The sequence below is a fragment of the Chroicocephalus ridibundus genome, chromosome 8, assembly GCF_963924245.1.
Source record: "Chroicocephalus ridibundus chromosome 8, bChrRid1.1, whole genome shotgun sequence".
NCBI classification, from domain to species: Eukaryota; Metazoa; Chordata; class Aves; order Charadriiformes; family Laridae; genus Chroicocephalus; species Chroicocephalus ridibundus.
Genome location: NC_086291.1, coordinates 3,630,568 through 3,653,354, shown reverse-complemented (window position 1 = coordinate 3,653,354; position 22,787 = coordinate 3,630,568). Strand labels below are relative to the sequence as shown.

Genomic DNA, 22,787 nt, shown 5'->3' with positions numbered 1-22,787 from the left:
CAAAACTACCATAGGCAGTGCCTATCTTTGATCTTTTTATTTGAGAATAGCAGTAGCGTGTAAGATCTTTTTCTTTTGATCATTCCCTGGAGGCACTTTTGTCCCAGTTCTCTGCTGCATATCCCTCTTCCGCAGCCGATGAACACTGACTGCGCAGTGTTTGCCAGCTCTGCCAGACCTGCGCGGGGTTGAGTAATTGCTGGCCACCGTGTTGGTTCTTGCTGTAGAAGACTGTTACGATTTCAGATCGCAGATGATGAAAGCCCGGTGTGGGAAACCCATTGTGCCACCTACGCTCACTTTGCTGTTCTCTCCCCGCCGTTGGGTGTGACTCTGTGTGTTTTGTTTATGTTTTTTTTTTCTTTCTTTCTCTGTGAACTCCTGTTTCTTGCGGACATTTCCCACAACAGAAGTTTTGATTAATGCTGGCTGCACACTAGAGCTTCTGAAATTCATTGCTTTATTCCCTCACTGCAGATCAATAAATACTTATGTTTTATTCCCAGTGCTTTGCCTTACATCACAGAGAAGTTCAGCGTTCCTCCTTGAATACCGTTCTGTATTTAAGTTTATATTACTTCAGTACATCAGCCTGTAGTTTATTTCTTCGGTACAGCCCGAGGTTGTGCGTTCTGTAGTCTTCTTCCTAAGTAGTTCCGCTGACTGCAATCTAATACGCGTGGAAGAGGCAGAAACAAGTCTTAAACACTTTGCGTTTCAGTCTGATTGCCCATGCAGTGCATCTAACAAAAACTAGTTGAGCACTTTCTCAGGGATGTTTTTTCAGGCTTTAGAGTACCTTTGGCAGGTCTTACGGCCGCCATCTGTAAATATGTTGGAGTGAATGAACAGAAAGTTTGGACCTTGAGTCTCAATCCTAAATTGAGGCCACCTTAAGGAGGAAATTGGACCTCGCTCACAGCTGGCTCGTCCTCTCTTCCCTTTCTGTGGGGACTGACTTAGTGCCTTTGAAAAGGCGGCAGGTTGTTTCTCATTCTTGACTCTTGCATCCCGTGTGCGTTGTTGGTGTGTACGTGGAGGGTGGCTCTGCAAAGGGACCGGGTGGCGCTTTGCTGAATCAGAGCATGGATGAGTATTTCGCGTAATTTCACAATACTGAGCGTACGGGTAAATTACTTCATGCGCAGTTCTGCCTTTGTTCTACGTAACAGTAAAAGGAGCATAAATGCATTCGGTCCTTTTCATTGTTGACGAGTGTATGTTCCTTGTACAGTATGTTACAGTGTTGTGTTTAAGTCTTTCAGTCTGGTATCTTATTCACTTGCAAACTGAAGAGTTTTAAATATGGATATGTATGTTAGCCCTGGAAGTGGTCCCATGCAAAATGTAATGAAGCTGGGTTGCTCTGACCTCTGAGCTCTAACATGTGTTTGTTTTGGCTCTCTCGCAAAAACCTGCAGTATACAAATTGGCACTTGTAAAATTGTTCAGATAAATCAAAATTGGTACAGGAAAAAAAGTTTCAAACTGTTTCTTTTGGGATCCTTTGCCATGCTATTTTTGATGTGTGTTTTCAGAGGAGTGTTTTTGTGGCAGCAGGCAGTTTGTTGCTTGAAGAAAGCTAAAATATTCTAGGAAGTCAGGCTAGCTGAATTTAGATCTTAAGTGATGCCAAAACTAATATAGCCTGTAACTAAGTGAGAGTGACTTGGCGCAGTAAATGTCAGTCACCCGCTGGTTTGTCTTACGTTTTCATAGGAGCCTTAAAAAAAAAAAAAAAAAAAGAAAAAAAAAAAAGAAAAGGAAAACACAAACAAAACCCCAGAAAACGTGGTAGCCGCTTCCATGCGCTGGAGTTGTGGCTGCCGTCGGCCGCGGAGGGGAGGCTGCGCCCCATCCTCTGCCGGGGCCGGGGCCGGCGGACGGGGCCGGAGCGGGCGGAGCTGGAAGCGGCTGCGGTCGTGCGGGAGCTGGGCTGGCCTGGCCTGCCCTGCCCTCTCTTGGCTGCTGCGGGAACCTCACCTTTTGCTGAGGATGGAGAAAGTCAGTCGGTTGTTATCCTTTTAATTTTCCAGTGTGATGGCCAGAGGTAAGCTGTTATTGCTTGTGTTTCCAGATTTGCTTCCTAAGGACCTCTGATAGCTTATCTTTGGTGCTCATGGCAAGCTCGAATCCCTCACTTGAAGGCCCAATAAAGTTACACGCTCCGGCAGCGTTGCACGTAGGACTCTGTTAACTTGCTGCTCCTGGGACTCTTAACGTTTTAGCAGAGCTCAGGTTTTTAAGAGACTTCATACTGCTCCGAATCCAGGGATCCCAGAGGCAGCAACTGCAGTGGCCCCTGCCTGACTCTTTGCACTGCTAAATGAATCCAGAACAAATGAGGCTTTGAAAATAAGAAGAAAAATTTGACACCTGGACTCCAGGAAACATTTGTGGATTTTGATGAGGAGCAGTAGGGGGGGGAAGGGAAAACCTATGGTTCAATGTAGTTAAATATATGGTGTGCTAAGTATGAATAAATTGTGACTATTTTAAACAAGTTCATATACTCTATGGCTGGCTCAAGCACAAAGGAAAAGACAACAGCTACAAGGTACTGGTTCCTCAAAGGGTTACCTGGAGGCCAGCATCCTGGGCTGCTGCTGGTGCATGGCAGTGCTCAACTTTCATCGTTTATACAAGTGGCAAACTTTTTTTTTTTGTGCTTGTGAGCACAAAGAATTAGTGCCTGTGAGTTAATGGGTTTTGTCTCCTGATAGCCTTACTTTGCAGTCCGATTCCTTTCCTCGTTGTTCATAAATGATTCATTTGTGTAAAGGAATCCTTCGGTAAACTGAAGTTAAAAGTTCCTCTTTAAACCAAGCCCAGTTCGTGCCCGTTTTAAGGTGACCCACTTGCATGGGGCTGCCCTGTGCACGCTCCCTCTGCTGTAATGCAAAGTCACGTAATAATTTCTTGAACTCTCAAAGTTGAGTCACTTCTGCGTTCCAGCCGAGTACCATTACAGCAACATCTCGGCACTGGGTTTGGGGAGGGAGTTTCTTCCCAGCCTGTAAACTCCATAAAAGTAAAGGAGACTTTCACTTTAAAGCAGACTGAAATCTGGTCCTCACTGCTAGTGACTAAAAATCACTATTATCTGGCTTAATGTGAGCCAAGTAAAATGAATCAAGAGCCTTAGGGTAGGTGTGCAGTAGCGGTTACTGCTGTTTAGTAACCTCGAATGGTTCTAACTGGTCAGTTAACATGGAGGTGGCCCTGGAGCCCATCAGGGCACCGTGGGAGTGCAGTTGCCTTTTGCAGTTAGTACAGAAAGTAGGAATCTGGTTTTTAGCCAGCTGCTAGCACCGCTTTCTTTAAAAACAAGGTGACAACCCACGCAGTCCAGTTGCACTCACTGTTTACAAGATGTGAATGTGAATTCAGTGTTCGCTGTCTTGTTTTAGCAGGTGTTTTTCTTTAGGGTGCATTTGGGTTTGAGTATAAGTCATAAGGCAAGATTTCAAAAAACATCGTTCCTTTTGTTTTGATAAGAAAAGCACGGTGCAATCCACAGTTCCATTCACCCTTATGTTATATTATCGAGGATATGTATTAATGATTACACCTTGAAATCCCGTAGGTCTGTGTCTTCACGTGCAGCTTCTGTTGCGTTCCGCATGGCAATTGCATTGCGATTTACTGTCACTGGTAACAAACCCTGGGGGGTTACAGCACTGCTGGTGTTACTGGCTTAGCCCTGTCACTGTGTAGATTTTATTGCTCTTCTCTTCCTGTGCAATAGCTCCCTCTGCTTGAAAACAGCAGTGTAATTATAAACCCTGTTTTGGATTTGCCTGAACAACAGGTTTTAACGTGGGCCCCTTTTTTTAAAGACGATTTCTGCTGCTGCTCCTCATGAAACAATTCCAATACACGGTTACACTCATGCACGTTGTGAAGCAGCGAAGAGAACCACGACGTTCTCAAAAGTTTGCTGCATAGGAACTGCCTGTGTTTGCAAGAACTCTGTCTTCCTTTTTAGCACGAGGATTAAAGCTGGTTGGAACGCTTTTTCAGCTAAATTATCTCGTACCAAAACACAATGATTTATTGAAGCCAAAATGTTTTTATTTCAGTGAAAACTTTTAATTGGAAACAGGACTGTTTCTCATCAGAAATGTGGTAGTTAGGCCACTGACGTTGAATATCTGCATAGAAGAAGCTAATGGTGAGATTTCCATGTCCTGCTTAAGTGGTTCTGATCTGGAACCCAAAAAAGAGCAGCTTTGGATCAGACAGAGCAGGGATTGGAACCTGGATCTGCCACATTCTCAGCCAGCGCCATAATTCGCTCCCAAATGTTTTTGTCAGCTTATCTGCACCAGTAAGGATGAGTGCTGGTTTTGTTTTCTTCCTTTTTTATCAATATAGCTAAGCCAGCACAAGTCATATTATAAAAGCTGTTATGTCAGCAAAGGTGTAGTTTTGCTGAGAGAGCGTTCACCCATTTAGGGAACCAGCATAAACCTTGCTTGCCATGGCAAGATGAGCCCATGATAGGAAAACTTGCTGGTTTAGTTCTATTAGCGAAGCATTCCTGATGCAAACGCTGCCTTCCTTGCTGGAAAATGGCTGTCTCAACACGACCCTGGTTTTGCAAACGAGTCCAAAAGGTTATTTTTATTTTGCATTGGAGCAGACCCAAAAATTAAAACCATCTCAAAAGCCTGTGTCAAGCGGAGCGTTTGTTCTGTGGTCAGCTGTCATCGGGATGGTCGGGCACATGGATTTGTCGGCAAGGGCAGGCAGAGCTGGCTCCCTACACAAAGGGCAGCAGGAACTCTTCGTTTTCAAAATTCCACACTCATAAAGCAAAACCTCTTCTTTTTTTTTCATGTTTTGGAATCCTTTGGATTCTTCTTCTGGTCTTCCTGCCTTTGGGGTTGGTTTGTTTCTAAGCATTTCCGAAGTGGGCGCAGAACACGGATAGCTCGCCGTTGGAAACAAAATGCAATCCTTTCCCCTGGGCGTTGCACGCGGCGAGTCAGAGCACAAGCAGTGGGGCAGCCCAAGCCTCTGGGCACGCGTTCCGTGGGCACAACGCCGTCACGCAGCCGAGGGAGGCCCCTGGGCTCGATTATCAAGACATGAAACTCGCAAGGAAGCCTCTTCTCTTCAATGCGGATACCCAGTGTTTGGAAAGATTATAAAACGGCAGGATTAAGCAGTAGAACGGGAGAGAATTATTAGTAATATATATTTACTTGAATTCAGCTTCAGCGTGGCTCTTCCTGCTGGACTCTGATTTCAGGTCTCTAATTTCAGCCCTCTAATTTCAGCCATTTACAGATATTACATTCGTTACCTCATGTGTTTGCACACACCTTAAAAAAAACACATTCCCTTGGAAAGCAATGCATACTTATATAAAAATAAAGAGTTAAAAAAAGCATTCCTGTTTTCAAATTAACACTGAGGTGCTGAATTCATGGTGGTCTTTGTGATTTGAATTTTGCCCCCCCCCCCTTTTTTTTCTTTTTTTTTTTTTAATCCCTCCCGTGCCCTGAATAAGATGCGAGTCCTGAGGGAAAAATAGTACATGATTATGCATTTGAAGAGCCAGTGCATACAAAGAGCATTTGTGAACTTTATGAGCCCATAGCAAGGGGGAGAAAGGTGAATTCTAATCTTTAAAAAATATCAAAGGAAACAAAAAGACCCCCATAAATTTGTTTTGTGTATCTTTCTGCCACTATATAATAACTTAAAATCGTTTCATTGGATTGAGGATGAATTTTTAAATGGCTGAATGCATGATAGAAATGGTACATGACACAACACAAAGGCTCGTACTGGAAAAAAAATGAAGTGAATATCTTTGCATCAGTTTACAGCCTCTCCAATGTGTATAACATTTTCTACTTCACAATCCTCTGTATACACCACTACAGTGTTTTTTGTCTTCAGTAATAATCTTAGTTACTCTTCTGTTGCAGTCCCCTGTATTCTCTCTTATGGAAGCTTCACGGGTGGAGAAAATGTCTTTTAGGAGTTGTCATGCAGATTTGACAAAGCAGGAACACTGCAGTAACATAGCAAACGTATACTGTTATTTCTTGAATGTTTGGGGTTTATTTTTTAACTTAATAATGTTTTTAATTCAATTTCTGGTCTTGCAATGATTTCTTTTAACATCAGTTTTGCTGCTATGAAGCTTTTGAATGGCCTGCAGAGCGGTTATTTTATGTACCATTAGGAGGTAAGAGGCTGGCTGGAGGCTTGCAGAAGAGTGCCAGCGGTGGTGGTCCGTCTGCAGGTTGGCCCGGCCGGTTCTGCGTGTCGAAGAAGGGCAGGCAGGGTATCAGTCAGCTTTCAGATCTCAAAATTTCTTAATGGATTAGGCAAGTGACAGAATATCTTCCTACTGCAAACTGCAAACCTTTCTTTTTGTAAACTGTTAAGCCGTGGCAGTATTAGCAGATGGTCCTTTTGAATGTCGCAGCAAGCTTCAGTTCTGTACCACTGGATGATGAATGTGCTTAAGTGGTCAAAATATACATCATCTTTCTGGTGGCTTTGACTTTTGCTTTTAATTTTTTTTTTCTTTTTTTTTTTCTTTTTTTCAGGATCCCTTGGATCCAACAAGAACAGCCATTGTGATCAGCTCTCTGGTGGCAGGCGGAGTGGCCGAACGTGGGGGCGAGCTTTTACCTGGTGACCGCTTGGTGTTTGTAAATGAGAAATCTTTGGACAGTGCCACTTTAGCAGAGGCAGTGGAAGTGTTGAAATCTGTGCCCCCAGGTACCGTTTCTCTTGGAATCTGCAAGCCTTTGGTGGTAAGGACTGATTTTAACTTTCTTCTATTTGACTTTATGATGTGTAGACTGGATTGTGGTATTTGGGGGGTAGAAGTTTGTAGGCATGTGGAAAGCAACTAAGTAGCGATGCATACACCTCCACATGTCCAGAAATTCTGGCTAGCTGGCATACAGGCAGCTCAACCTCACAGAACACAGAATGATAGGGATTGGAAGGGACCTCTGGAGATCATCTCGTCCAACCCCCCTGACAGAGAAGGGTCACCCAGAGCAGGTGGCACAGGAACACGTCCAGGCAGGTTTTGAATGTTTCCAGAGACGGAGACACCACCACCTCTCTGGGCAGCCCATTCCAGTGCTCTGCCACCCTCAAAGTAAAGAAGTTCCTCCTTATGTTCAGGTGGAACTTCCTATGTTCAAGTTCATGCCCGTTACCTCTTGCCCTGAAGGACAAGAGTCCAAAGGTTCAAGTCCAAAAGGTCTGACTGGAAAACCAGTGGTCTCAAGTTCCTTCTGAAAGAACACCTATGTGGAATCAGAAGACGTCTGGGCAAACCTATGTGCACTGGCCTATGCGTAGCTCTGACATGGTTCAAGCAATTCAGCAAATCACTTGAATATGTGCTGAAGTGCATTTCACTCTAAGACATTGCTAACTGCTTGCTTGAGCTCCACTGACATCAAAGAAACTTAATCTGTTTGAAGTCAAGACTGTAAGTTCAAGTAGAATTTCCTTTTTCTAGAATCGGGGCTTTGGAACAGACAGTAGTTTACTTGAGAACACTGCAGTATTGTTCAAGGGCACAGAGGCAAAATTAATTAAAGTAAAGCACCGTCTAATAGAAAGTGCTTGTAATTCAAACTGGTAGAGGAGTGGTGAATTAGGAACGTAGGAAGGCTGTTAAATATATTCTTTCCTTTTCTAAAAAGTGATATTTCATTGTTCATATCCTTGTATTTGTTTGTCTTTCCTACACATCTCTTTATTTTTTTACTGTATCTGTACTGATATCTTAAAGAATGAAAGCTGTTGTCTTTGTCTCCTCCATTTATGACTTTTTTATGAACCTGTAACTTTTTCCCATCTCTTTTCTAATGGCTAGTTCCTTTTTAGTTTATTGAAAAACGTGGGAATTTTTTTTGTTTGTTTTCCTGACTCGTCATTTTGATTGCCTTTCTTAGGCAGAAAGCAAAGAGGAGGAGACCGTGCAGAGTGTGGATTCCAGCAACATTAAAACCAGCCCTGGATCTCCAGAACCAGTAGATAATATTAATTTCTCAATAATACTTGAAGCACCACAGGTATTTGATTTCTCTTTTGGTTCAGCTTAAGTTAATACAGGCAGGAAATGACATTTTAAAGTAAAAAAAAATAGTATGTCTTTCAGGTAGGACTTAAGTATCGGATAGACTTCAGGCTGGATTCCCTCAGAAAAAGACTCTTAACAGCTAACTGTATTTTAATTGTATTGTGACCAGTAAGCATGTGTGTAGCACAATGCAATTCCCAGACTGCCTTATCGAATTTACTATGTCATTAAAATACCTCGGGTTACCTTGGATATGAAATAGGAACGCTAAGTTATATAGTCATTGTAAGTAGTTGGTTCAGCTTTGCAAAGAAAGTCAGGTATGGAGGCAGAACACTTTTTATTATAATGAAGCGGAACAAAAAAGTAGTCTAGTGTATAAGGCAAGCTTGAAATCTCTTCTTCTTCTTGGTCTTGAGTGATTTCTTTCCTCTCTTCCTCAATTCTCCTCTTATTTTCTGAGAAATAATTCTGTTTATTGCGAGAGGATGAAGCACTAAAGGTAGTGAGAAACTCGGATACCAGGGTAATAGGCCATACTAGTGCAATGCTGACCTGTGTAGAGTGAGAGATATGGATATTTTTGAATTTTCGTCTGTTCTCAATTGCTTTGCAAATTTTTTATTAATTCACGTTGATAAATGCATTCTTTTTAGACCATAAAAGACAATAGATAAAGGATCATCCAGAACTGCAACACAGTAATAAAAGTAAATAATAGATTTTTCTCGTTGCAAAACATGCCTGCCTGTCTCTGGATGCAAATATATCCTTAAGGCTGAAATGGTGTATTAGATCCACCAAAAGAAGCAATATTACAGGATAGATGTAGGTAAACTATGTAGAAATTAGCTTGGACATGATATTTACTGATTTTCACGATGTAAAATGGAGTTTGTTGTTTTCCAGGTGCATAAGAAGGGTTCTTATGCACCTGCTTCAGGCATAAATTCAGGTGCATTGTTCGTATGCAATCTGCTTCAGAAGCAGATTGTTTCTCTGCTTCCTAAGTAAAACTAACATTATTAAGTACTTTTAAGTATTTTATCTTAAAGTCCTTCTGAATATAGGAACTGGAATGATCAATTTGTACAAAATACATGCAAAAGTATTTGCTTGTATTTTGTTTTAGCTTATGTATGAAAGCAGTGGTAGTAGCTTAGAGCAATAGTATAAAATTTCCATCCATTTATTATCTTACCTGCTCATCTAAGAGCCAAGAGTGGTGTGTCGTGATGGCTTCCACTTTTACACACTAGCATAGTGCTGACAAAGCTGAATTTAAAAAAAAACAAAAAAAAGAACTTGAAGATTTTTATATGCTACAACAGTAGACTTTACTGTCATGTTTGCAGTATTCCCTGTTCCATTGGTAGCGTCTGCTACTGCAGTGCAGCAGCCTGTGATTATACACACCTAAGCGCGGTATCAGGAGATGGTAATACAAACTGCTGGGTGGTTCTGAGCTAAGTCAACTGTTTTATACAGCGATGAAGTTGGTGCCTCTTCCAGAAGGGCTTGGAGAATGATGCTGCAGCAGTGAAGTGAAACGCAATGAAGTAGAGATGAAGAGAATTAGAATCTCTTCAGACTGGGTATTTTTTGAGATTGAGGTACACAGGTCAAGTAGATTAAAGGAATATTTAATGCTTATGAAAAATATGCTCATTTCTGGATTGCTAATGTTCTGCTTTCATGCCAGCTAGAATTACTGCATTGTTTCCTTATGCTCTCGCCTGTCTCTTGTTTTCTCTCCTGCCTCTCATTTGAACTGTGCGAACATTTTGGCAGCATCTGGGGTTTTTTTTCTTCTGCATTTGTACAAACCTGACAAAACAGGATTCTGACACTAAAGGTCATGAATAGCGAAGTACCTTGGGGAGTCTGGGAAGGGGCAGGGAGCAGAAACAAAAACATTTTGACTGAGGACCCCTGAATCTGTAGATTGGTTTGGGTGTTTGGGGTTTCGGTGCCTTGAAGATGGGGTTTGGGCACACATCCTTGGTGGCCTGAAGAAAAGGGAGGAAAAGCTTTCTGTGTGTGGCGAGCTTTCTGGTAGCGGTGCAAGGCGTAAAATTTCAGAGACGCCTGTGCAGACTCGCTCCATGAGCGCCCCATTTGGTTTAGGCAAAACATGGAGCACTGGAAATTGGGGAGGCACGCGACAAATCCCAGAAAAAGAACTGTTGAGCGAGATCTTTCAGAGTGGGTTTTAATACCTTTTCTTTTCGCTTTGTTTTTTTTTTTCCAGTTTCTTGTTCTGTGGTTTGAATTCAGCAGAAAGTTCCCTTTAAAACAGTAAGGGTATTAGATAATGAGCAGTCAATTATGTCTTTTTTTCCTTTTCTTTTCTTTTTTTAAGGATGTGGGTCATCCATTTCACCTCTCTTGCAGGTTAAAATATTGTATGGAATACCCAAGGGAGGGACAAATGAGTGTGGCTTTTGGTTTAGGGGGTTTTGTTTGTGGGTTTTTTTTTTTAACGTTGATACTTTTGCATAAGCAAACTCAGGCTGGTTTTTGTTTAGCTGGTGGTATTGTGAGAAATGTACATGCATTTATAAAGCAATAGCAGATAAGTCTGGTCAGGGATAGTTTAGCTGGATTTATATATACTTTTTCCTGTAGGTTTTTTGTGTTATTTAATAATTCTCATTCCCTAACTTCAGTCCAGGTTGGTTATTCTAAACGGCTGCAGGAATATCTAAGCTGTGCAACTTGAATCTCTTTATATTAAAAAATAAAATGCAGTGTCTACATTTGGTCTTAAAATCATAAGTCAGAGAGTGTATTTTCTTTTAGGAAGTGCAAAATGTAGAAGATATTCCCTTTAAAAATCAGTCTGTACTTTTAATATGGGCCTAACATAAAACATAGTCTTAAAGGAGTGAGCAAGAAACATAATGTAAAATCTCTATTCCTGTAATGTTTTATGCAGGGTTTCAGAGATGAAACACCTTTTAAAGAAGAACTTGTTGATGAACCAAGTTTGGACTTGGGAAGGTCGTTTCAGCTTTCTCAAAATGACAGTAAGTATGAGGAGTCATGGGAGATGCATGAATTTCTGAAACCCAGGACAGAAGAAATGGATGAAGAACGGGAAATGTTGGTGGATGATGAGTATGAAGAAGATTCAGACTTCCTGAAATATAATGCATCCACTGGAGAGAAGACATCTTCAGAGAGGAACCTCGATACAGAGCGATGGGCAAAGCAACTCGAGACTACTGAAACACAAGACTTGAGATCCGGTGTTAACCTAAGCCCAAAACAGTCCCTGGAATATCGGTTCACTAAAGATCAAATGGTAAGGGATGCTGTGTCGGTGTCAGTGCTGTACCCTCGCCATGGGACCCATACCTTAAGGCAAACTCCAGGCCTAAACTCTGTAAGGAGTCTTTCTGGTGTTGTAATTACTAGATGAGATCTGAGGACCTCTAACGGACACAAGTCTACCCTTTTGTACATTTTGGAAGGTTCGTTCGGTTACTTGGTGTCTGTGTATTTAGCTCCTCCAGTGAGGTACGTGCTGTGGCTGGTGTATTTACAGGCATCCTGTACCTGCGTCTTCTTTCCCACCTCTGATCTGTGGGCTCCGTTCTTTTTTGCAAGCTGTACTAACATGGTGCATGTTAGCTGTAGCAGAATGTTAGTTTACGGTTTTAATAGTCCAGGGGCCTCAGCAGCAATGTCAGTGAAAGGAGCTCCCTCTTTTCCTCATTATTTTTAATCCAAATCAGTTCCTCGAGCCAGATGATAGTGCAGTCGATCAAAAAATGATATGGCAGAAGCAATGTAACAAGCATACTGGTGGATGAAGGAGTAGGAGGAGACGGAGCGTCAGGTAAATTGCAAAACTCTTATTTATGTGTCCTCCTCAAGTATTCTGAGAAATACTTTTTTCTGAGTCTTTGTTCATTCACTTGCCAAACAAAAAAATGATAATACCAGCCTTCCATGCACCAGCTCCTGAGAAGTACGCTTTTATATGAAAAAACTGAAGTGGAAAAGGATTTAATGTTACAGCCACAGAGAATTTCAGGTTTTGTTTGGCTTGTCTCCTTATGTATTATGTACATAAACAGGCTACAATGCAGTTTCTAGTGACAGGTTTACACCAGAGTGCACAATATTAAATTTATACATTCGCTACTTAAAACCAGAAAATGAGCAAGAGTAAAGAACTGCTTGTCTGGATTACAGGCAAGTAGAAAGATACAGTTGCTTTAAATTGCAATTGCATGTAACATTTTTCATGCCTCTTCTTAATATAGTGCATAAATAAGCAGTTAGTATTTCATAGTTATCTGAATAAATATGAATGTAGTTGAGAAAATGAATGTTTGCTGTAAAAATCAATGCTCATGTCAAATACCCCTGTATTTGCTTTCTAACTTTAATTACTTTTTTTTTTCTCCTCTGTGAAGTGTGAAGAAAATGCTGGTATAAATTCACTATTTTCTGGAACCACAGCACACAATGGATACCCAAAAGACATATTTGATACTGAAACTACCCAGTCAGGAGCAAAAAACAAGATGGATTTAGGTTTGTAAAAAGTTTTTTCTTTATTTTATAATTTCATATTTACAAACTTAAATTTTATACCAAAACACAGATTTATTCAAATGATAAAATATTCAAATGAAGACTTCTGCAGGCTTAAGAGAGTCTGGCTTTGAATAGGTTTCAGCTTCATGATCTTGCTTCCTCCTCCGAATCTTCACTTACAGTTGTCACAGTTGATATTGGAAGTGGCTGCTGTGGAGAATCACTTTCTTCTGTGTAGTTAACGTCCGCAGTAGGACTCCATGAGTAAGTAAAATAGCTCATGCCTGTAATTTTCGTCAGATACTTGTTTGAGTCCCTTTCGACTGCTGATTTTTTTTTTTGCATTTAAAAAAAAATGTGACCAGCTCAGGAGGTAACTTTACCACAAACAAAATTTGCAGGTGAACTCTGGGTAGATAATTGCCCCCTATCTTGGTTCTGTAATCTGTGCTCAGGAGCAAAGCTTCTCCTTGTCAGATGGCCAGAGATGGATGATGAGAATGTGATAGTTCATCAGGGAAATAAATTTATCAACCTGCCTGAGATAGCACTCACTGGTTGAGAGACAGAAGTTGGGTTCTTTCATTTCTTTGTCACCTGCATCTTGTACAGCAGAGACTGTGTAAGCTACAGTGGCAGACTGATGAGACTTGCAAGGTTCAATTAACGTTGGTACTTATGTCACCAAAATGATAACAGTCTTCCTCAGCGGGATGGGGTTCTGTGCTGGAGCAGGGCTTTGCATAAAGGTTGGATTCACGACTTCTAATCATGTGTTTTTGTGAGGAGCGTCTGTTGTGTAAGTTGTACCTGAGCGTATCTCAGTTCCGCAAAGATTTACCGTTTCCTGTTATCACTTGACTGTATGTACATCAGAACCAAGCTGCTATAAAAGAGTGTTTAGTGTGGTTTACATTTCCTTCAGAAATAAATGTTTTGTGTCTCTGAGTCTCTCGATCATCACACAACATCCACATTTGGAACATGGTGAGCTAAGGAGTCTGTTTCCAAGGGTGATAACTGGTAGATGTCGGGACAGAGGAAGCAAAAGTTCACATCTACACCTTTTCTTCTTCAGGTACAAAGCTTCAGCTTGACTCTAAAGGACCTGGGCTTGATGTTGATCTGGAAGCTATTGAAAAGGAAGAACTAAAAGGGGAGGATTATGTTTATTCCAAGGACATGGAGTCTGGGAGAGTAACCACCTTATCTCAGCCTAGAACAACGTTGTGCAGGTATGGAGAAAGACTGCAGTTTTTTGAAGATTTTCAATTAAAGATCTTAACTATCTTCTTGCTGTGCTTAGCTGGCGAACCATCAAAAGGTGTGTGAAACAGTAAGGCGTACATAGATGCCCCGTTCTACGACTTTTGCCCAAGGAGCTGAATTCTGCCTTACAACCTTATTGAATCTTTACTTCCCCCATTCCCTCCCCTGAGTAGTGGGACAGAAAAGTGCGAATGGCTCTGCCATCGGCTTCACTTACTCCACAGTGAGGGAATGTGGCCCGGAGGAGAGGGGTGTAGGCTTTACCAGCAGCATTGGTCGTTAGTTGCTTAAGGAGCTCTCCGCTTAGCTCCTTATCATAGCTCTGTCCTCTTGGTTTTTCCTTTCCTTTGTTCTTCCTTTTGGGAAGACCAGTTCAGCCATGGCTCTCAGGCCTATGCAGGAAGTTTTAGCCTTGCCAGCGGCGCTGAGAAACCTCGAGCTGGCACTGGTTGTAGATATTTGCCACACCTGCCAAGTGCCCCATTCTTTCCCCACCAGTTTTGGGTGAGTGTGTAGTGGATCTGCTGTTGGGGCCTGTTGATTCAAGTCCTCAGTACTTCCCTAATTAATCTGTAATCTTCCCTCAGAGGGAACGCAGCTCAGCAACAAGGTGAGGGGATTATTTCTCCAGCACAACATCCTACTTCCTTTTTGCCGTTTAAGAGTAGCGTTTACAGCTCTCAGGATCTACAGAAAAATGTGTGCAAGGATGTATTGTTTCAGCCTTTCTGTGGGAGCATGCAATTCCACACTTCTGTTCCTATTCTGTGAATTGGTGAGTCACATATAGTACGGAAGTTTAATTAACACCCTGTTCTGGGGTGTTTGATGGAACAGACCGGATCCGTTCTCCCGGTTGCATCGTGATGTGCTTTCTGGTCAGCTAGACTGGTTTTATCATGTTTATATCCCTCTGTAAGAATCACGGCATATTTATCAGAAAGTAAATGTTAATTGCTTAAATAGTCATTTCAAATGAGGAAATGCAGTGCGGATTTGTATATCGCAGAGCAGCTTATAAATTTGGTCTGCCCATCATGTTTACTTCTGGAGCATTCCTTAAGTACATTTAAACCTAAATACAAAAATTCCTGTCTAGTCTGTTGACTCTGCACATTTGGTTTGAACTGGACAGAGTGCGAAGGCGTTGCTGTCTCACTGCCAGACACAAAATATGCAAGGAATTGTGACCTGGCATGTGTGATGCCTTTTTCATTTTTTTTTTTTTTTTATTCCTCCCCTCCCTCTGTCCCCAATTAGCGAATTACCTGAGAGAGAAGAAGGAGAAGGAGAAGAAACTCCAAACTTCAGCCACTGGGGACCACCACGGACGTATGTTCATATGATTACGTGATTTCTTCCCATTTACCTTATGACTTTTTTTTTTTCTTTAGCCCGATTAGTTCTCATGTTGGTTTTTTTTTTCCCTCCTCTGCCAGTAACTTTAAGGTACTTGTGTACCTTGGGCTTTCTTAGATACACTGAATTTTTAACAGATGTTCAACAGAATTATGCCTTCTGTTTATACAGCTGACTTGGGAAAGCTTGGCGGGTTTACGTTGTGGATGACCTACAAGTTCTTGCTCATTTAATAACTATTAGGTGTGAACAATGCACATGGTGCTGCTGTCTCCTTTTCCGTGGGTTCTCTGCTCAACTTGATGGCAGAACTCCGAATTGCCCAGCCAAGTTTTAGCCACATCCTTGTTGTATTGTTAACATTTTTAGGTGAATTGTTTTTATGGTCCTCAGTAAAATAGGATCAGAAAATTCCTGCTTAAGCTGATTGATACGTATCTGATACACCGAAGTCAGTGCTCAGAAAATTGTGTGAGACACTTTGTTTTATTATTTACCTAGCTAATACTATTGTAGTATTTGCCATTTCCAGACAATTTGCTCAAACTGAAAGAGGATGAGCCTTTACTTGAAGACCTGCCTGTTTTACTGTGACTTTCTCTGAAATAAAAGCCTATTTGGAAGAGCAGTGGGCATGGGTTGGCAGCAGAATTTTGTTCTTTTTTTTCGGGTGAGGTCTACTGAGGGTAAAAAGCCACCTCTGTTAAAGCCAGAAGCCTAAGAATGCTCTCATCCCTTTACTCTATTAAATCTTCTTGAAAGACTAGACGCTTACATTTATTTAAAGCTTTGCATTTATAGTTTAAAAAACTCTTTCAAGCTGTTAAACTACCGCGTGTATTTTTTCAGTGTTGAGATCTTTAGAGACCCTCACGTGTCTCTTGGAATCAGTATTGTTGGTGGACAAACTGTCATAAAGCGCCTGAAGAATGGAGAAGAACTTAAAGGGATCTTTATCAAACAAGTTTTGGAAGACAGCCCAGCAGGAAGAACAAGGGCTTTAAAAACTGGAGATAAAATACTTGAGGTAAATGCAGATAAACTTACCTTTTCATTCTAAGAAACAAAGATTGACTCAAACAGCTTTGGGAGGAGGGAGGGACAAAATAGTGCCACCGCTTCATGAAGTATTGACGACACTGTGTTTTGAAAACCGAAAGAAACCCCTGATGTCGTCTTTTCTTTTTTAAGGTCTGACTGTGGAGTTCTTTTAACATTCTCCTCTATATTTAAGAAAAGATAGATCCTGGTATCTGATGGGAAATGAAAAAAATGAGAGTGCCGCCTTCCCGTATAAATGAGTAATAAGTTATAGCATACCGTAATAAGTTATAATATATAGAAGAACCAATTTCATGCTGAAATTTGGTCTGTTATTTTGTGTGTGTTAATTCGGAATAGTTAACAGTCTGACTAACTACTGTTTGGGGGAAATCCTTGATTCTGGCAGGTGCCGTAGGGGAGGAAGCCATTCCTGGCTCTCATCTCTGGCTCTGTGTTGGTTTTGTATTCGTTTTTCTCCAAGTGAATTCTACTGAATGTGGGTTCCCAAGCTGATAATGCCCTTCTTGGACGTGCTCTAGGGTTGTGTGTGAAGTTTGGAAAAATTGTTTCAAACCGGGTTTAGTTCACAAACAGGTAAAATCTGAGAGAGTTGTATTATACCTACCATCATATTTAGCATTCTCTGACAATCTTATTCCTTATGTTTTTATCCAGAAGGATTGCTGTAGGAAACATATGGCCATCTTTTAATTATGAATACCAAGTAACATACTTTTCCTTAAACCATCATGGAAATATACTTTAAAAATAATTTCTCTTGACTGCTTTTGGTACCTTCCTCAGATACGCTAAATCTTCTGCGAATGTTTGGGATCTCTTGTAATGACTCTGTGCCAAAAACCAAGCTAAATAATAAAAATAAACATTGTTTGTTAGGTTTCTGGGGTAGACCTACAAAACGCCACACACGAGGAAGCAGTAGAAGCTATCAAGAATGCGGGAAATCCTGTCGTGTTTGTGGTTCAGGCTTTGTCTAACGTACCAAAAGTAAGTTTATATCTATTTTCATTCCAAAACTTAATAAAAGTTTAATACTCATTTTAAACTTGGCTAGATTTCTTCCAGCAAGTTCCATCAATTTTTGTGTCCCTCCTTTCTGCCAGAGTTTCCGCTTATAGACCATGCGATTGATTGATTACTTGTCTGGCCTGATTTGAAACCTTGTTTCTCTGATGTAAATCAAGTAGATGTAAATCTGTTGACTAGGTGTTAATTCAGTCCTCACACCTGTGTAACTGAGTCTGCCCCTGTGTGTTTTAATTTGTTCATATTTCATAACCTAAAAATACAATCTGTTATCCAAATGAACAAAAGCGTAATTAAAATTAGCCAGCTTCACACTAGCAACTCTGTGTAAAATATGTCACCAAAGGGACCTGAAGTAGCTATTTGGGAGCAAGTTAAATTTCAAGAGATTTAGATGCCTCCTCATCTGCAAGGCCAAGGCAAGAAACCTTTTAATACCTTAGTAAGAAAAGGCGCACAATTCTGTCTGCCTTGGAGTACCCACAACCCCCCCAAGACTTTTATGTACTTTTGGTATAATCTGACAATTTAATTGAGAATTTTGGTGGATGAATAGACCTGAGGAGACCTTTTGGACAACTGTAGTCGAATCTGGCACAACTGCGTCCATTATTTTTCCCGTGCTCCAGGGAGTCTTTCAAAATCTATTAAGACTTTCAGTAGCTGTGCTGGGAAGGCGCTCAAGCAGTGATGGCAAAAATCACAGTGATGGTAACTGAGTTGGCTCCCTTTCTCTATCAGCTTTTTCACAGAAAAGATACGAAAAACCTGTCAGAACATTCAAGTGTTCGGCTGTATCTCTGACCCTTACTTTCCTAGCCAGTCTAGAGAGCTCAAGGGAAAGACGGATAACTTGAAATTCAAGTTGCTTTCAACTGTGGGCTGTAGGAAACGGGACATTCACAGATTTTCAGCAGCACTGCGCAGTCCCAACTCCATTCACCAAAATAAAGTGCTGTCAGGAGAGTGGGAATATATTACATTTTGAAAGAATAAAGAGCAGCAAAGAGAAATATCACGTGGAGGCAAAATGTGTGTCTTTTATAAGGTGTCTGTGTGCGTGGACACTGGTCTTTATCTGAATAAATACGAACTGACACTTCAGGAGCCCATAGTGAGCTCTGTATCAAGGATGTGCATCCATATTGTTGACTTCGGAGTAATGTTCTATTGAATGAAAAGATGAGGCTAGATATCGGTGCGCACTAAAAAGAGTTGAGAATATTTGTAAATTGGGTAAAAGAATGTAATTTAAAGACTGCACTGCAGTGCCCTTCTACATGGAGCAAAATGAAGAGTGCACTGGGTAGCTTTATTGTTGGCAGTACCTAAATTTTGGATGTTTGTTTTGTGGCTATAATGCTCTTTTCTAATGCGTGTAATATGTGCATTGTTTTTCAGGGAGTTTCTGCCATACAGCCGAAGGGAATCAAAGTCAGCAAAGATCAAGGTGCAGACAAAGAAAATAAGAGTGAAAAGGTATTTATTCCACTCAGTGCTATACCCAAATTTTACTAAATCAAATGGTATAATAGCATGCATTATAACTCTCTGAGAAGCCCCCCCTCTGAAGTCTGAAATTAAATTTGAAGTGTTTTGTTGAAATATCTTTGATTCATGTAATTTTTGCCAAATTTGTGCCAAATAGGAGGCAGGTTTCTGACAGATGTTCTGTGGGTCTCCCCTGGGTGCTGAAACCCTGTACTTACTGCAGCTCTTCACTGGCATCTTTCTGGAAGTACCTGCTTTGCTCCACGCAGAGACAAATTGATTCTCTTTGTTCAGTGGAAACAGAGAAATAAGAACATGTACACAAATGATATCCTTAATGTGAGACTGGCTGAAATTCAGTAAAATCATGTTATAGGATAATTAAATCCGCTCAGTCTCCTATGTTTCCCATTGCTGTGTAAAACAAGGAAATGACCAGTGATCTGTAGCTGGCCAGCTAATTGTGAAGCAATTACTGCACAGTAACTTTCAAGCAACTTCACAGCAGATTTAAAAGAGAAAAAAAATCTGTTTGGTCTAACCCAGTGGATTTTTTTTTTTTTTTTTTTAATCGCTGCAATAAGGGAAAAATTTAATTTTGCGTTCCCAGCCAGATTGCTCTAATGGCCTAGGTATTTTGCTGGGAGAACTGTGCTGACTGATGAGCGTAGGTCAGGTACTTTGAGGGTGCCAGAACTGGAGAAGCAGAGACAGAATTAGTGCAGACAATAACTGTTGCCCGATGCAGCTTAACACGCTGACTACAAAACCGATGAATTTTTCATTTGATCCTACTCAGTGGTCCGGTGTGCGGTGGATAACTGAGAAGGCCCTCTTGCCTCCAAATGTTTTCGTAAGGCTCCTTTCGGATGCTGTCAGATACAGAAGCTATGAGGCTCAGTTATTCAAAAAAATCGCGAAAGGTGTTGAAGTCATGCTTTCATGCCAGAGCATAATACTTATAATGAAGCAGTTACAATCCCCTTTTCTTGGTTTTGTTATCTATATTTCTAATCTCAAAAGCACTCATCCTCTTGCAATGTGCTGCCTTTAATCTCTAGGACTCCAGCGTGTTGCATTCTGTAGCATTCCGAGGTTAAAGAGGGAGCCTAATCTTTTGCAAACCCTTTTCATCTATTGGTGCTGTAAACGGGTGGGTGGAATATAGAAGAGCTTCAGTGCATAAATATGTAGCTCCCTTTTAGCTTTGAACATTGATTCACAAAGCAGTCACACTGCGCTACAGTAGGGGCATCTCTGAGTTGGAAAGAGTTGCTATTAGTGGATTACTAGTCCATGGCCCTATGGGGAATCAGGGATATTTCTAGTCCAATCTTCAAAGTGTCACAAAAGAGTTTGGTTTGAAAGCAGCCACGTCCAGCTGGAAAATCTCCCTTTTCCTGGATGATGAATTATCTTTTCAATGCTGAAAGTCTTCTCTGATTTGTTGCTGTTTATCCTCCTCTATTGATCTGCTTGTTTAAAAATAACCACTTGAAGTAATTTATATAAAACCACTTAGAACAATTGAGTTTCTTGTGGACAGACCAGGTATTAACGTTATTTTGCTGGTTGGCTATGTAAGCTGTGCTTTTGCCTCTGTGCTGGGAAGAGACATGTTAATACAAAACCATGGTGTGCTGGAGTACTCTGGCACAATTTACTCATCTGGCTTTTCAGTGGGTCAGGAGGGACGAGAGAAGCTTGTCCTTCTGAGCCATAGCAAACTGCTGGATAAGCTTAGGCGTCTCATGTAATTCTACGCAGACTTTCTAACAAATGTTTAAGGTCTTGAAAAGCCAAAGGGTCAACATTTAGACTATGAGTTATAACTAAATTACAGTGATACTGATTTGTCATAGGCAGCTGAGAGTGGGGCTGCAGGTTTTCCGTCTTTACCTGCTCAGTAACGTAGAACCTGAGTTCTCCCACGCTTCCTGGATCCTTGGGATTTCGCACAGTTCTACCTGTGTTGGTGTCAAGCAAAAAGTGGAGGGCATATTTGTGTGTATTGTATACTTTGGGAAGCAGCTGTCGTGTTTCCAAGCGCTCTTATTATACACTCTTACTGCTATTGGATTGAATTAATTTCATTTATTATTGTTATGCTGTTGCACTTCCCTGTAAAGTTTTTTTAAATGGATGGGGTGATGTATATCTTATCTCACAAAATTGTCTATGTAGCTTGCGTTGCAATTTGCTAGTTAGACTATTCTATACAAATTTAGGCTCAAGATTTTAGAAATCCATGGGCAGGTTCAGCTTTCGTTGTACACAGTGAATAACTTTGTTGTGCGTTTGATGTTTGGGTGTTGGGTCGTATTTCCCAGCTATCGAAGAAATTAATTACGGGCACTCTGGTTGCTCTAATGGCGTATCGTACTCAGCGTTCCCTTTCTAAAGTGCATCCTGCTATTAGCGGGGTTGCATGGGATACAGCTCAACGTAATTTCGTGAAATCATGTAGCAAAGTAAGGCACGGTCCAGTTACTTGGAGCTATAAAAACAGTTGCTCAGAGGAACAAGCGCCTGTTTTCACTGGATTCCGAGCCTATTCTTTATGCCTGCTATGCGCCGCTATATGCATCATTACAGGAGTTGCCTGTATTTATGTGAGGTAATGGAATTTTATTCTAAGTTATAATTCAAAAATCTTTTTTAAATTTAAGCCAAAATATAGATGAACTGTTATGTTGAAATATACACAGATGAACTAAGGAGACTGAGTTCTTATTTTGTATTTAAAAGTTTGACTTTTATCAGTACCAGACAATTCTGTTGTTGAGTCTGTAATGAGAAATGGGGTATAGTTTAGTGTTTATTTTTAACCCTTGATTAACGTTCATACTTTCGTGTTCACGATGATACACAAGTATTTTGTCAACAAGTAAATGTGCATGCACAATTGTATTTTCTTTTTTTGCTGTTCAGTGTCACTTCTTGCTCTGATTTCTTGCATAAAAAGCCTATGCTGCAGAATTTGGCATTGTAATTAAGTGCTGTAATTACTGTACACATACAGTGCAATAGACAATAGGATTTTTTTTCTTGTGCGTGGAGGTTACAAAACATGTAACTACTTCTCTTTGAATCCATTAGAGAAAATATGGGGCTCCACCTCCAATGAAATTGCCACCTCCTTATAGAGCACTTGAAAGACTGCATGCAGAGGAAGCCAACGTGGATGAAGAGGAGGACGAGGATGCTTGTACAGAGAGTGAGTAGTGCCACAATCATTACGTCAGATTACATTTGTGGAACACGATCAGATTGTGATAAACGTATCTGTCGTTTCTTGCTCGTATTATGGGAAGTAGTGCTCAGTGTGGCAACAGCATCTAATCCTCAACTTTGTTCTTACCAGGGGCTACTGATTTGTAACATAGTCTTCTCTTCCCGGCCAGGCTCTTCTGAAGAGATGTAGGAAGGACTCTGTTTATTTTCAGTCTAAAAATGTCTAAGCAATGCCTAGAGGACTTGCTTGGCGGTGCCGTCAGCAGTGAAAGGCACGTGTTGTGCTTTACTGTTGTAGTTGCAGTGGTTGTTGAGAACCACTGGTGCATAGTCCTTGTCCAGAAGAGCCTGCGGTTGACTTCAGACAATGCTGTTCCAGCAAAATATTTATTTGCCTTTAAAAGAAAAATCTGCTGATTTATTGTTTCAGTACTCTACTGAAAAAAAGGATCTCCTTTATTTTGTAGCACCTTTTATGGGAAAGGTTCTGCAATTGTCCAGTTCTGGGTGTTGCAGTGAATTGTGATGCTGTGCACTCTGTGGAAGAGCAGACACCTAAAGAGTAGGATGCAGTGCAACTTGAGAGCTTCCGGTGGCGTGACTTACATCCCAGCCTGCTGCTTTGTTAATTACAACTTTGGATAAACACAATATTATTACATATAGCTTATCTTCCAATAAAATATTTAGGAATACTAAAATTGCAGTTAGGGGTCCT

At 40.9% G+C, this 22,787-nt stretch overlaps 1 protein-coding gene across 4 annotated transcripts in view; it reads left to right on the top strand.

Moving 5' to 3' along the window:
• Positions 1-22,787, top strand: part of PATJ (PATJ crumbs cell polarity complex component) — a 157,772-nt gene that overhangs the window by 45,646 nt on the left and 89,339 nt on the right. For all 4 annotated transcript variants that reach the window (XM_063343079.1, XM_063343083.1, XM_063343080.1 and 1 more), the window contains 10 exons: positions 6,573-6,782; positions 7,947-8,066; positions 11,013-11,381; positions 12,502-12,622; positions 13,704-13,860; positions 15,155-15,226; positions 16,103-16,280; positions 17,195-17,305; positions 18,746-18,823; positions 21,935-22,052. In XM_063343079.1, coding sequence (XP_063199149.1) covers positions 6,573-6,782; positions 7,947-8,066; positions 11,013-11,381; positions 12,502-12,622; positions 13,704-13,860; positions 15,155-15,226; positions 16,103-16,280; positions 17,195-17,305; positions 18,746-18,823; positions 21,935-22,052 — 1,534 coding nt within the window. The remainder of the gene's footprint in view (positions 1-6,572; positions 6,783-7,946; positions 8,067-11,012; positions 11,382-12,501; positions 12,623-13,703; positions 13,861-15,154; positions 15,227-16,102; positions 16,281-17,194; positions 17,306-18,745; positions 18,824-21,934; positions 22,053-22,787) is intronic.